The sequence below is a fragment of the Pelobates fuscus genome, chromosome 3 (genome assembly GCF_036172605.1).
Source record: "Pelobates fuscus isolate aPelFus1 chromosome 3, aPelFus1.pri, whole genome shotgun sequence".
Classification (NCBI taxonomy): domain Eukaryota; kingdom Metazoa; phylum Chordata; class Amphibia; order Anura; family Pelobatidae; genus Pelobates; species Pelobates fuscus.
In genome coordinates, this window is record NC_086319.1 from 413,388,475 (window position 1) to 413,402,785 (window position 14,311).

At 38.2% G+C, this 14,311-nt stretch overlaps 1 protein-coding gene across 1 annotated transcript; it reads right to left on the reverse strand.

Moving 5' to 3' along the window:
* Positions 1 to 1,484: 1,484 nt before the first annotated feature.
* On the reverse strand, positions 1,485 to 6,881 carry LOC134602042 (olfactory receptor 6P1-like). Its single transcript, XM_063446544.1, has 3 exons — positions 6,855 to 6,881; positions 2,745 to 3,635; positions 1,485 to 1,496 (listed from the first exon to the last, which is right to left on the reverse strand). The coding sequence occupies exons 1-3, from the start codon at positions 6,879 to 6,881 to the stop codon at positions 1,485 to 1,487; spliced, it is 930 nt and encodes a 309-aa protein (XP_063302614.1).
* Between the last annotated feature and the right edge of the window lie 7,430 nt (positions 6,882 to 14,311).

Consider the following 14,311-nt stretch of genomic DNA (forward strand, 5'->3'; position numbering starts at 1 on the left):
TGCATTTTGTACAGTCTGAAGGCGATGGAATTATTTTTTCTGGAAAACTCAAATAAAGTATATTGCAGTAATCTAGCCGAAAGGACACAAATGCATGGATTAATGTTGGCATATCATCCAGTGGAATTAAGTGTTGTATCCTGGCTATATTTTTCAGATGAAAGTAGGCAGGTTTTATTACGGAGGAATTTTGTTGTTTAAATGATAGTCCATAGTCAATCAGCACTCCAAGGCTTCGTACCTCTGATTAACTAATTAGTTCAAAGTCTCCAGGTGGGTGATCATGGGATATTTTTGTTGCCCGGGGTCCCCTCACCAAGAGTAACTCTGTTCTGTCTGGGTTCACTTTTAGCCAACTAGCATTCATCCAATCTATGAGATCTGCTAAGCAACTGTTAATGCAGCATGTTGGGTCTGTAGTATCAGGAGCAAAGGAGAAGTATAGTTGTGTGTCATCAGCGTAACAATGATACCTCCAAACCTTCTCCAAACCCTGGTCCTGCCTCTATTTGAGTATTTAAACTTTCTGTAAAACTTCTTTAAAAAAAGACTACCGCTTTTTAAAGAAATTTTACAGAAATTTTAAATACCCAAATAGAGTTTATTTTACAAGGAATCAGACTTATACTTGAGAATAATTATTTTTGGTTCGAAGATTAATTCTTTCTACAGATTAATGGAATGACCATGGGGACTAAGTTTGCCCCCAGCTTTGCAAATTTATTTATGTCCTTTTGGGAGCATCAATTTGTTTATGATGGACATGGCTGTGGGGAATGCTTGGTCACCTATGGCTGGTACATAGATGATATATTTTTTATTTGGAGAGGAGGCGTGGAAGCTTTAACAGAATTTTTAAATCTTTTGAATACCAATACATGAGGGATTAATTTAACCAGTACTTGGAGTGAACAGGAAGTTTCCTTTTTAGATTTGTGTATTTTTATTGAGCAGGGTAAAATTAAAACAAGAATTTTTTTTAAAACAGTTGATGCGAATAGTTTTTTAGGTAGGGATAGTTGTAATTTCACCCTTTGGTTAGTAAATGCACCTAAAGGCCAGTTATTAAGAATTAGGCATAATTGTACGGATTTTGAAACTATGAAAATCAATCTATCAGAATAAAACAAGATTTCTTAGACAAAGGGTACAAAGAAACTAAATTAGAGAAGTCAAGAACGGAAGTAATAAAAGTGGAACGTAAAGATCTTCTTAGATATAAAAATAGGACAAAACAGAATATTTAAGGAGTAGCATTTATCTGCAATTATTGCACAGAGAATTATAGAAATAGAAAAATTATCAAACATTTTGGCCTATTCTATTACAAGACCCTATTTTAGAAAGTGTTTTACCAGAACAACCAGTGTATATACATTGAGGGGTAAACAATTTACGTAGTATTTTAACAACCAGTTTTACTAAAGGAAAGAAAATAACCAACACCTTTCTGAATAGATAAAAGGGATTTTTTTTGGTTGTGGTCAGTGCTTGGCCTGCAAGAGAATGGGTAACAAGAAAAGAAGATTTATTAAATTTAAGACCAAAGACGGTAAAGATAATCCGATAAAAGAGGTTATTACTTGCCATTCTAACAATTTAGTTTATGTCATACAGTGCCCGTGTGGCCTGAATTATATTGGTAAAACCACCAGAGTGCTTTACATTTGGATAGAAAAACATGTTGGGAATATTTTAAAGGGGTTAGAAAATCACTGTGTACCATTGCACTATAAACAATGTCATGACAATTCACTGGTTGGCACTATTTTTCGGGATTGAAAAAAGTAGAGAGAGACTGGAGAGGGGGCAATTTCAATCTTAAATTAAGTAAAGAAGAAATGCAATGCATTTTTAAACTCAATACCCTTATTGCATATGGCCTTAATTTGGATTTTGAGATGTGTCACATTTTGAAGTGATGCATTTTATTCCCCATATATATATGACATGTTCCTCCTGTTCATGTGTTCCAAACCTCGTCATCATTCATATATATATGTATTTATTTATTTATTTATTTATTAAATGATAGTATTTATGATTTTATATATATATATATATATTTATTTTTAAAATACATTTATTCCTTTTTTTTATAATTAATTTGAGATTTTTATAATAGACTTCTAAGAAGTTGTTTAAGATTATGCTTAGTGGTATATGGATGTATAACTTAATAAGGGTATTGGCAGATTTCTCCCTTCTATGTGAGTTAATTGAGAGACTTCAAGTATGAACATGCTGTACTGTTGTTAAAAAGGATAGAATTTGCAAGTTATGAATGATGCCGAGGTTTGGAACACATACATGCACAGGAGGAACACGTCATATGCGGAAGTAACACAGCATTGTGAGTAAGAGGTGTGGAACCCATGCACCACCCCCGGAAAACATACTGTAACATGGCTGTGTAAGTCATAGTTCATTTTGTCTTTATTTATCAGGGCTGATGAATACTAGTGCCAATGCTGCCACCCAAGAATGGTGGATATTTGCCACGGTAGATAAAATGCATCAATTTGAGTCAAGTACACATTTTTAGAAGATGGAGCACCCACGTGTCTTTTGCTGACCATTGAGAACCAGGTGATTGGGCTGAGGGGTGATTTCTCAGAGTTTTTTTTATACTGCTTTCTCATATCCCAAGCACACACATACACTTTAAAGACTAAAACATGTTTGTCTTCTTAATCATATCATATAATACTTGCTGTCCTACAAGCAACATAGTTTAATAGTACTGTTCTGATCTCCTGATTCCTAAGACTATAAATAATTGGATTGAAAAATGGTATTCCTATAGTATATAAAATAGATAAAATCTTGTTAATATTAAATGACTGTCCTTTTGAGGGGACTATGTAAACAATAGTTAAAATCCCATAGTACATACACACTACAATTAAGTGTGAACTGCATGTGGAGAAGGCTTTCTGTTTCCTATTGGTGGAAGCAATTCCAATGATGGTGATGATAATTTTTAAATAAGTGGAAAAAATACATAAAAATGGAACAAGTGCAAATGGTATGGCTAATGCAAATTGGGTTATCTTTAGAAAGGTATAATCTGAGCAAGACAGTTCTAGAAGAGGACCTAAATCACAAAAATAATGATCGATCACATAGGGACCACAGAATTGTAAGTGACATAAAAGGAAAACAAATATTAACATTGCCATAAATCCTGAAAACCAGGAACAAAGGACTAGCTTAAGGCAATGCCTGGGTTCCATGGTACTTGTATAAACTAATGGGTCACATATGGCTAAATAGCGGTCATACGACATCACTGTGAGAAGAAGACATTCTACAGCATTTAAGGCACCATGGAAATAAAACTGTGTGATGCAGCCTTCAAAAGATATTTTGCTCCCCGCATTAATTATAATATGGAGGAGGTTTGGAGTGATATTTGTAGTGAGCAAGATATCCGACAATGATAACTGACTGAGGAAGAAATACATGGGAGAGTTAAGATTTGGGGCGTTTCCCACTAATACGATAATCAGAAGATTCACATTTAATGTCAAAATGTAGATTGCAAGAAATAACATGAATAGCATAATATTGAAAATCTGACAGTTCTGAAATCCGAGAAGCAGGAATTCGGTTACCAATGTATAATTCAGTCCCTACAAACAACAAGAGGGGGGAAAACATTGTAAGTTACATCACAAGTTTACTTTACAGCACATTCTTGTAATACCAATATCGCTTTTACCCTGAACACAAATATATTTATACAAATTGTCTGACAGTGGCTATAAGTATGATAATATGAACCAGCTTCATCCAGTAATTAAGAAAGAACTGCAATGGACAAAGGGATAGACCAGTGGTAACTGGGCTGATATGGGAGAAGAGGATGGAAGTTAGAGGGGAGTTAGGAGAAGGGAAAAAATTTAGTAGTCTTCCCTGCACATATTTTCATACAGAACTCTGCAAGTGAATATACAATATTTGTCCGTGCAAATTTCCATTAACGTATGAGACATGCATGGAGTCCAAGTTCCAGTATGTAAGGTTGATTATTATTATTATTATTATTATACAATATTTTTATAAAATGACATACTATACTATCACATTGTATAAATAGCTTATGGCATTGCTTACTAAGAGGACTAGAATATTCAAATACAATTTCTATCTATATAAGTTTTTGTTTGACATAAAGAGACAATCCTTGCAAAACCTACCATTAACCGTTAATGTCTTTCTCTATTCATGTACAGTAAATTAAACACGTATGCCCAGCAATTCTGGCAAAATGATAACAGCAGTGGCATCCCAATCAGAAACATGAATTTGATGATCCTGCATTATGTCTGTATGGAATTGTAAGAATGGAACAATGGGATCTTCTGTAACGGTTTATATCCTTTTTCAGAACCTACAGAACACACATTGACTTATCAGCCCCTTGGAGAGCATTATCTAGAGAATTTTAGGAAGATCCTTTGTGTTCTGTGGCTATTAACACTGAAAATATCCAGAATGCAATATTGTGTATATTCCAATTATGTAAATTTAAGCAATTTCAGTCTTAATATTTATTTGAATAATGTTCCCATCCACATTAATGATTGATTTTATATATATATAACATTTTTAACAGTTGGAGTACTACTTTGCTAGAATGTAATATACAGCCAAGAACTGGAATCCAGTTAATGTGTTTTGTGCTGAAAGCCTCGGGATTTGACCTGTGTCTTTTATAAAAGTGCATACCCATGTAGGATTTGGACTTATAGTTCAGACTTTACTACTTTTGTTCCCTTAACTTAGCTTTTAATGGCCTAACCATCTGGCCGATTTATGGTAACCTAAGCTGCATATATGTATATACACCGCAAAATTGCATTACTGCTATAATTCACTGGAATATTACATTGGCCACCATTACTGACTAGTCAGATGTTTTGGGAAGAAAAATCCTTTCAACAAAAATCAGTCAAGTATGAATGGCATATTTGTTTCCCAAACTATATGATATTGCAAACCACTTCAATGATGTGCACTCCACTCACATTTCCAGGAAAAGCAGCATACAAAGAGAGTAGGGCTGCGCCACAATACACCAATCTAATAGTCAAAGGGTAAAAATATCAATATAGTCCCAGATGGACAAGAGTCTTATATGTAATACTTGAGTTCAATGTGGGTCTTTAGAGCCAGAGGATGGTGGTCCTTGCACTTCTCAGATGTCCGTATAAACAGAAAGGGGCGATAAAAGACAAAGAAACTAATAGTGCAATACGTTTTACAAAAACAGTAAAATAGTAGGGTTACACTCACATTTGATGAAGCTTAAGCCAGCTCTGCTGTGTATGGCATTCAGTGGTACAATCCCCACTTATAGGATATGATGTGAGTGTTTTTAAAGATGGAGATATCAGGAACCCAGAAAACAAATAAAAGGCAACAATAGTGCTCTCAATAAAAAAAAAATATCTCTGACAGGCATACCAGGATCATGTAACTGGGCCTTGCTGCAGCTCACAGGGAGGTGTGAAGAGCGGCAGCATCCAACCGCTCTTCACAGTGGTTCCCAACCCATTCCTCAAGTACCCCCTACCAGTCCAGGATTTAGGGATTACCCTGTTGTGTCTAAAGTGTTTTTTTCTTCTTTTTTTCTAAAAACACTTTAAACACATCTGGGTAGTCCCTAAATCCTGGACTGTTAGGGGGTGGTTGGGAACCACTGCTCTAGATTCATGGCCACCGAGACTCGATGTGACGCAATACCCAGCAGCCAACCAAGGGCAGAGTGAGCATGGGAAGCTTCTCCCTTTCTCAATGAGATGAACTAGAGCTCAATGTGAAACATAGGAAATATGTGATTGAATGTGCATGTGCACAACTGCGGCCCTAGAACAGAGACTTCTCAATCAGAAGCCTCTAATTGGAGGAAAAAAAAAACATAATTTCTTTTAGGGTACTTCTACTAAATTGTTTAATGAAATCTGTGGAATGCTTCCTTTTGGAGTTCAGTGCATAAACTTGTGACACGATGGAACGATCTCATGGGGGGCGGCAAAATTTATATTTGCCTAGGGCGGCAGAATTCCTTACACCGGCCTGATAGGCCACAGTGGGTAGAGGGCCGGTGGTCCGGTCTCGAGAGATTCCACGTTTGGTATCGTTCGGTTCCCGGTGATCACCTCACTGCTGCCCTTGCTTTTTGCGGTAAAATTCCGCTGCTTGATTGCTTGTGGGGTTCGTTTTGGCTTGCCAGGCTCAGGAGCTTATGCTACATGCGTCCGTTTGGCTAGCCAGTCACGCCCCGCCCCCCAATCTGCTCTATCTTTTTGAACACTTTTGATAAAAAAATGTATTGTTGTTTTTTTGGTGCATAAATATTGGCTAGTGTAAATATTTTTTTGTTTATTTCACATATTAAGATAATATATTGCCCTTCTGGATCTAGTTCTTGATATTTAATAACTAGGGAAACATTTTTTGCAAATAAATGCAACACCCCATTTTTTTTTTTTTTAAAGGCTGCACTTATAATACTGTGGTATCTTGATAAATTTATTGTCTTTTCTTTAGCTTTTGTCCAGTGAGTTTCTTGCAGGGCACAAACTTGTACCTGATTTTTTATCAAAAAATCTACAATTATAGACCTTTTACATGGTATGTTAATCACCCGGGCATTTATAGAAATCAACTTTCTTTGAGTGCTGTTTTCTCATTATTTCTTATTATTTCCTTATGAAGCGCTAGTGTTATTCTTGATGTATCACTCTTTCCCTTACCCATAACTTTGTTGTCCTCCCTATCTAATTGTGCATCTTCTGTGGTTTTTTTAAAAAAAATATTCCCCCTTTTTCCTTCCTTCTCTTTACCTCTTTTTTCTTTGGTGAATTTCCCATTTCTCTTACTTCATTTCCCTCTTATTTGATCCTACTGTAAAATGTATTTTTCTTATTATTGTGCATTAATTCCTTTATGGAGTGCCAATTTGATACATTTTTAGTTGTGGTCTATAGTTCTTTTTTTTTTAAATGTATTTATTTGCCCCAAATTCCATTTACTATATTAGTGTTTCCCATAGATCTCCAATGTGTAATGCAGATTATGAAAAAAATAAAAATAAAGGAAGGTTCCTTTCCTTATTTATCAAGAACGTTAAACATCTCTACTACTTTATTACTTATATAGCGCCATCACATTCCGTAGTGCAGTGGGTGGACTAACATACATGTAATTGTAACCAGACAATTGGACGTACAGGAACAGAGAGGTGGAGGGCCCTGCTCAATGAGCTTACATTCTAGAGGGAGTGGGGTATAGTGACACAAAGGGTAAAAGTAGGGATATGAAATAGGTTGTTAGAAAAATATTCATTGAGGGCTTAGTAGGTAATTTTTTACAATTGCAGGAGAGGAGTCATGGGGTATGGGGGATAGAAACCTGCTAACAGTTTAATTAATATGCTTTCTTGAAGAAGTGAGTTCTCAAAGATTTTTTGAATGAGTGGAGACTGTGTGAAAGTCTTACGGAGAAGGGAAGGGAATTCCACAGTAGAGGTGCAGCCCTGGAGAAATCTTGGAGGCGAGCATTTGCGCTATAAGTCTATTCAACCATAATTCACGTCTTTCATATTAAGTACACCCATACTTATTATATATCATTTTGTTTAGGAGAAACCGGGCTTTCATGTCACATTAAATATTCATATATAAAACATAATTTAATATGAATAAAATCTAAAAAATATTGAGAAATTAAGAAATGTTATTTTTCAAGTTCCGTCAGACATTTTAACTGTGAATGTCATAATACTGTTAGCTTTTGCTGCAATAAAACACACCCATTTGTATTCAGTGATGTGTACCCCCACGTACAGGTTTTATGGGGTTTTGGAAAGTTACAGGGTTAAATATAGGGCTTTCCCTGTTTACAGTTTTTACACATTAAAATTTGCCAGATTGGTTTGCTGGGCTTATGTTGCCTTTGAGACCATATGGCATGAAATGAAAATTACCCCCATCATGGCATACACCATTTGAAAAAGTAGACAACACAGGGTATTTAAAATGGAGTATGTACAGTCTTTTTAGTAGCCACTTGGGCACAAATGCTGGCCAAATGTAGTGTTCATTTTATTTTAAAAAATAAACTGCCATTTCACCAATGATATCTTCAGCATTATATGTTTTATTGCTCTAAAACACTCATAATTATGTTCAGCAATGTCTCACAAGTACAACAGTACCCACATGTCGATGTTTGATGATGCTTTGGAAAGTTAATTTAAAAGTGAAATATAAGGCTTGCCCATTTCCGTATTTGCACAGAGAAATTTGCCAGATTGGTTATGTTTCCTTTTAGACCGTATGGTAACCCAGCAATAAGAATTACCCCCATCATGAAATACTACCATTTGACAAAGTAGAAAAAGTAAGTATTTAAAATGGGGTATTTACAGTCTTTTTTTAGAAGTCACTTAATCACAAACGTTGGCCAAAATTAGCATTCATATTTTTTGCATTTTTCACACATAAACTGCACTATTACTATTTATTGTCAGAGAAGTCTCCCGAGTACAACAGTAACCCCCATGTACATGTTTTATGGTATTTTGTAAAGTTACAGGATTAAATATAGTGGTTGAAAACTAAATTCTCAGGACTTTCTGCCTGGGTTGTCAGGCAGGTCCCTCATTTTGTAATTAGTAAAATCAGATAATTACGTAAAAATATTACATAAATATACACATAGATTTTAAATATATTTAAACTCTATGTGCATATTTATGTAAGAAAATGTGTAATTGGAGCCTAACAGCCGAAGCAGACGGACGCACAACCCTGGAGCTCCGGGCCAAACAAAAAGATAATAAGCCTGAACACCGAAAATATACCCCCAATACCCGTGGACAACTCACAAGACCTCCAACAGCCCCATGGGACGTAAACATAAAAACCAGAAGCCGGACAAACCTGCCCCAGGGCTCACAATTGGGGAGATGTGGCGGCAAGCATGTGGCCCGAGTGAATCTAATATGGCGGCGCTGCACGGAGGCTGCTCAGATTTCTCGGAAGACTACTCGGAGGGAGCTGATGAGGATTATCCCTGTGAACCGACCCCAAAGCCGAAGACAAAACCAAACACATCGAAGAATAAGAATAATCCCGATGCTGATCTGGTGACCACTGGGGTGCTTAAAACCCTGTTAGCAGACTTACAGAAAAACATCCTTGCGGATGTCACCACCCTGAGGGGAGAGCTGCAGGGCCTGATAGGCCGTATCACGGCGCTTGAAAACACCTCGCAGGCACACCAGCACATTATCGCCACGCTGCAGAAGGACATCCGAGACCTGACCGTTAAAAATGGGCAGCTTGAAGGGCGCTTAGATGCCCAGGAAGACGTAAGGCGGAGGTGCAACATTAAGGTAAGGGGGTTACCAGAGGGGCTGCCGGAGGCAGAGCTGCCGCACACGATCGGGCGCCTGCTGACCACCATCTTGCCCCCAGGACAACCCAGACCTGTTGCACCCACAGACCTATTCAGGATCCCGAAACCCGCCGGGGCCCCAGCCACGGCCACGAGGGACACCATACTCACATTTAAAAATGGATCAGACAAAGCAGCGGTCCTTACCGCCCTCAGGGGGAAACCCCCCATGCAATTCGAAAACGCAAAGCTAACCTTTTACAATGACTTGACTAGCGGAACTCTGGCATGGCGCAGGACCCTTCGGCCCCTTACAGCCACACTCCGGCGACATAACGTGCAATATCGCTGGCGGTCCTCCCGTATGCTCCTCGTGCAGCAGGGCGAGACAACTCACCAGATCCAGGGTATGCGAGACGCAGCGGCCCTTTTGCAGACCATGGGTCTGCCCCAGGACTTGCTCACGCAATCAGGACCCCGAGCCCCCACCACTCCAACTCACAACTGGGACCCAGAGAAAAGCGCACCATTTATACCACGGAACACCACGCCGGTTACCTATGCCTCAGTCACGACTTAACAAGGTGATTGCACACCGACCACAGCCGCACCACAACCTACCCGCGCCTCACTTCCACACATGCCCTTTCTGAGGAACTTTCCCCCTTCGGGAACCCGACTGATCTCACTTCTCGAACCGGATTCCCACCTTTCCCAAGAGACTAGGCGACACCAGGGACATTCGCATAATGGTCGCACATCAATTGCCACATTGGCTCCCAGCATCTCAAGGCGGCCTCCACACCAGCTTACCGTATTCTTCTCGACGACCTGATCGGACTGGACGCCGAAGATTGCGCTGCGGTAACACCCCGGCACAATCTATGTCCAGCTGGGGACACCATGGCCTGAAAGGAATATGGACCGTCCATACAGTAGAACCCCACACCCTCAGTTGAGAGACTCCCAGGGACCACGTGGTCATACCAGGCCGGAGCATTGGCGATCAGTGCCTCTTGTCTCCGAGCGTGGTACCCATACTAGTACCCCAGGACTCGAACCGCCCAACAAGCGGTTACAAGGTGCCAAGACACCATAGTTTAAAAAATGTTATCGTATGTTTTGTTCATGTTCAGCCACAACTTCAGGCCGTACCCAGCCTACACAAATGTTAACACCAGATACACAGAAAGTGCAGAGGGGCCGGGAATAGTCAACAGCCCGTCAGATTACTTTATTTATTATTTTAGTTTTAGCCATGCTCTTTCCTCGTTTCGATTGACACTTCTCATGAGTAGATCACACTAGCCCGGCAATAGTAATGTTTACCTCGCCTGCCCCACACACACACTGCACAAGCTATATCTCAACGATAGCACCTGACCAACCAGCATTTAGCAAACACAATATTCATACATGCCTCATCGCACTCAGGCAGCCAGACCACATACATGTCATTTATCTATACACTACAAGCTACATCTTATATGGAGCCACCCACCTGACAAGCTATTACACGACGATCAACATTTGTCTTATATAGGTGTATGACTCACTCCTAAATGTCGAAAAACAACCAAACAGCGCACATACGGTCCAAGCCTCCTCTATGGAACACTTAACGTTCAGATGGGTACTGGAGAAGTCATGTAGCTACTCCCAGCTAGACACACTATGTTTCACCTGTTTTATGTTAACCCTCTGCCTTGGTCTTTTATGTTAACCTGATCACTACCTAGCAATACGAGTTGACTACCACGTATGCCCTAGATACGTATAACCGCTAACCTAATGTACTTACCATGTCTTAATAACTGCATAATTGCATAGACATCAATAGTTTGAACAAACATACACCGCAGCTATGTCAAACCCATGGTGAAACTAAACCCTAAAACTTTAACCTCTTAGGTGCTGCAGAGTTCTAGCTGGTAAAGGCTCACCACTTGTTTCTCTTATCGTTGACATGCCAGACCCATAGACATTTATAGACCAAACGTGTTTATTTGAAGTACACACACCGGGCCCAGTTGGGCTTTTTACTCTTGTTTTCTAATATCTTCAAAATGAAACATGCAGGACAGGTATTCGACACATACACGCTGTAGAATGGCTTAAAATGGAAATGTTATCTCATGTGCAGGGTTTGGAGTTAAAATTGAATAATGTATACACAAATGTCGCTGGTTGAGTGCTTCTTCTGCAATGGATGGTTAAATATGCATTGTAAACTATTAGTTAATCTAATATATGTTACACCCGACGAATAAGTACCTCAGTTGAGAATATATATTCTCCTTTAGACCTTAAGGCTTCAGACTGAGAGATGACCCCTCTTGGTGTAACACTAGGGGCACAGATACTACTACTGTATATAGTTTAGGGAACATCTCCCCAATAATATTGTTTGGGATTTCAACACAGCTGGTCTCCAAGCAGGTCTGCAGCGATAACATATTTACAAAAAAGTCTAATCCACCACTTTTACTCTCTCCGACAAGCTCGGTGACTAGCTGTCCCTGTAGTAAATTAAAAGTAACGTGGAGGAAACAAGATGACGTCCCTCTACATAGCCTGTAAAGTACTGCTCTCCCAATCCCCACTTAACTAAACATGCATAACTTAGCACTTACAGCTTTACTATTATGCAATAAGCCTGTTATAACCTACAAAATTGCCTCATAACAATGGTTAACTACCTACAGCGACAGTTATTTTCAACCTGTTTTAATATGTACATAAACTGATTTTAGGTTACCCAAATTTTACAATATAAAATTTGTGCATAATATTCTACATGCTACCTAATGGCTAACTACTCTGTCTATATGCTTGTCAAACTGATGGGGCATGAAGAGCCCACTTGTTGTATTTTTTCATGCACGCAAAAATAAAGAATTAAAAAAAAAAAGAAAATGTGTAATTATCTGTATTTATGTACATTTTTTATTATTTTTATTTATCTATTTAACCCCTTCAGGACGGAGTCAATAGTGCACGTTCTGATCAAAACAAAACGTAAACAAAAACTGGAATTTGAGCTATATGTCTGTTCACCCGTAGTTCCCCTCTTTCATATTATATGCACCCACACTTATTATATATCATTTTGTTCAGGAGAAACAGGGCTTTAATTTATCATGAACTATTCATATATGGAACATAATTTATTATGAATAAAATAAAAAAAAATGTGAGAAAATATTTTTTTTTAAATTTGTATTTCCGTCTGACATTTTAGCTGTGAACGTCATAATGCTGTTAGGTTTTACTGCAAAACAATGCACATATTTGTAATCAGCGATGTCTCACGAGTACAACAGTACCCCCATTAACAGGTGTTATGATGTTTTGGAAAATTACAGGGTCAAATATAGAATGTTCCATTTTCAAATTGAAATTTGCCAGATTAGTAATGTTACCTTTGAGACGGTGTGGTAGCCCAGGAATGAAAATTACCCCCATAATGGCATACCATTTGAAAAAGTAGACAACCCAAGGTATTGAAAGTGGGGTATGTTTAGTCTTTTTTAGTAGCCACTTAGTCACAAACACTGGCCAAAGTTAGCGTTCATATTTGTTTTTGTGTGAAAAAAGCAAAAAACGAATATTTGACCAGTGTTTGTGACTAAGTGGCTACTAAGAAAGACTGGACATACCACACTTGAAATACCTCGGGTTGTCTACTTTTGCAAATGGTATGCCATCATGGGGGTTATTCTCATTCCTGGGCTACTATACGCTCTCAAAGGCAACATAACCAATCTGGCAAATTTCAATGTGAAAAAAAAAAAATGCAAGCCTTATATGTGACTCTCTAACTTGTACATGGGGGGTACTGTTATTCTCGGGAGACTTCACTTAACACAAATATTAGTGTTTCAAAACAGTAAAACATATTATAACAATAATATAGTCCATAAAGTGCTGTTCGTTTGAAAAAAAATGCAAAAACCTTACTTTTACTTAAAATATCATCGTTGTAATACAATTTACCAGTTTGAAACACTAATATGTGAGTTCAGCGAAGTCTCCCGAGTAAAACAGTACTCCCTATGTACAGGTTTTATGGTGTCTTGGAGAGTTACAGGGTCAAATATAGTGCTTGCGAATTAAATTCTCTGCACTTTCTCCCTGTGTTTTCAGGCATGTCAATAAAATTTGAATTAATCAAATCCCATAATTATGTTAAAAGATTACTTAAATATACATGTAGAATTTTAATATATATATACATATATATGTATTTAAATTTTACGTGTATACTAATGTAATCTTTTATGTAATTATATGTATTTATCTATATATATATATTTGCGGTTATTTGTATTTTATTTATAGATAGATATATATTGTAGAGAAGGCCTGATATTCCACAGGTTAACTCCACTATAGATCCCAGTGAGGCTCAGGAACAAGTATTATAGATCCATAGAGTAGTAATTCCAGCAGACAATATAATCCAATAATATCCCAACAGCACTCCCAATAACTGGACGACACACAGCATCAGGAACAGAACTGACTTTTAATCCACACAGTCTCCTTATAAAGCATTCTCCCATGCAAGGGAGGGATTCACATTAATTAGGACAGTAACCAATAGTATAACCGTTACCTCCCACACATCTCCTCCCCTCAGTATGACACTTAATCCCATTACACATACTGTAGTTTCCCCCAGTTCTGAATGTACCCTAAAACAAGTAGTTACAATAATCCTGGGGGTACCCCCTGGTAGCCCTGATCTGGGTGACTAACATATCCAAAAATCACCTAGATCGGTCCAGGGGTTCGGGAGTTAGCTGGAGGGTATAATTTGACCGACCGCACACGAGGTGGTATCTGAGGGGATATTTATGGGATAATAATAGTAAACAGAGAGAATTTCCCACTATTT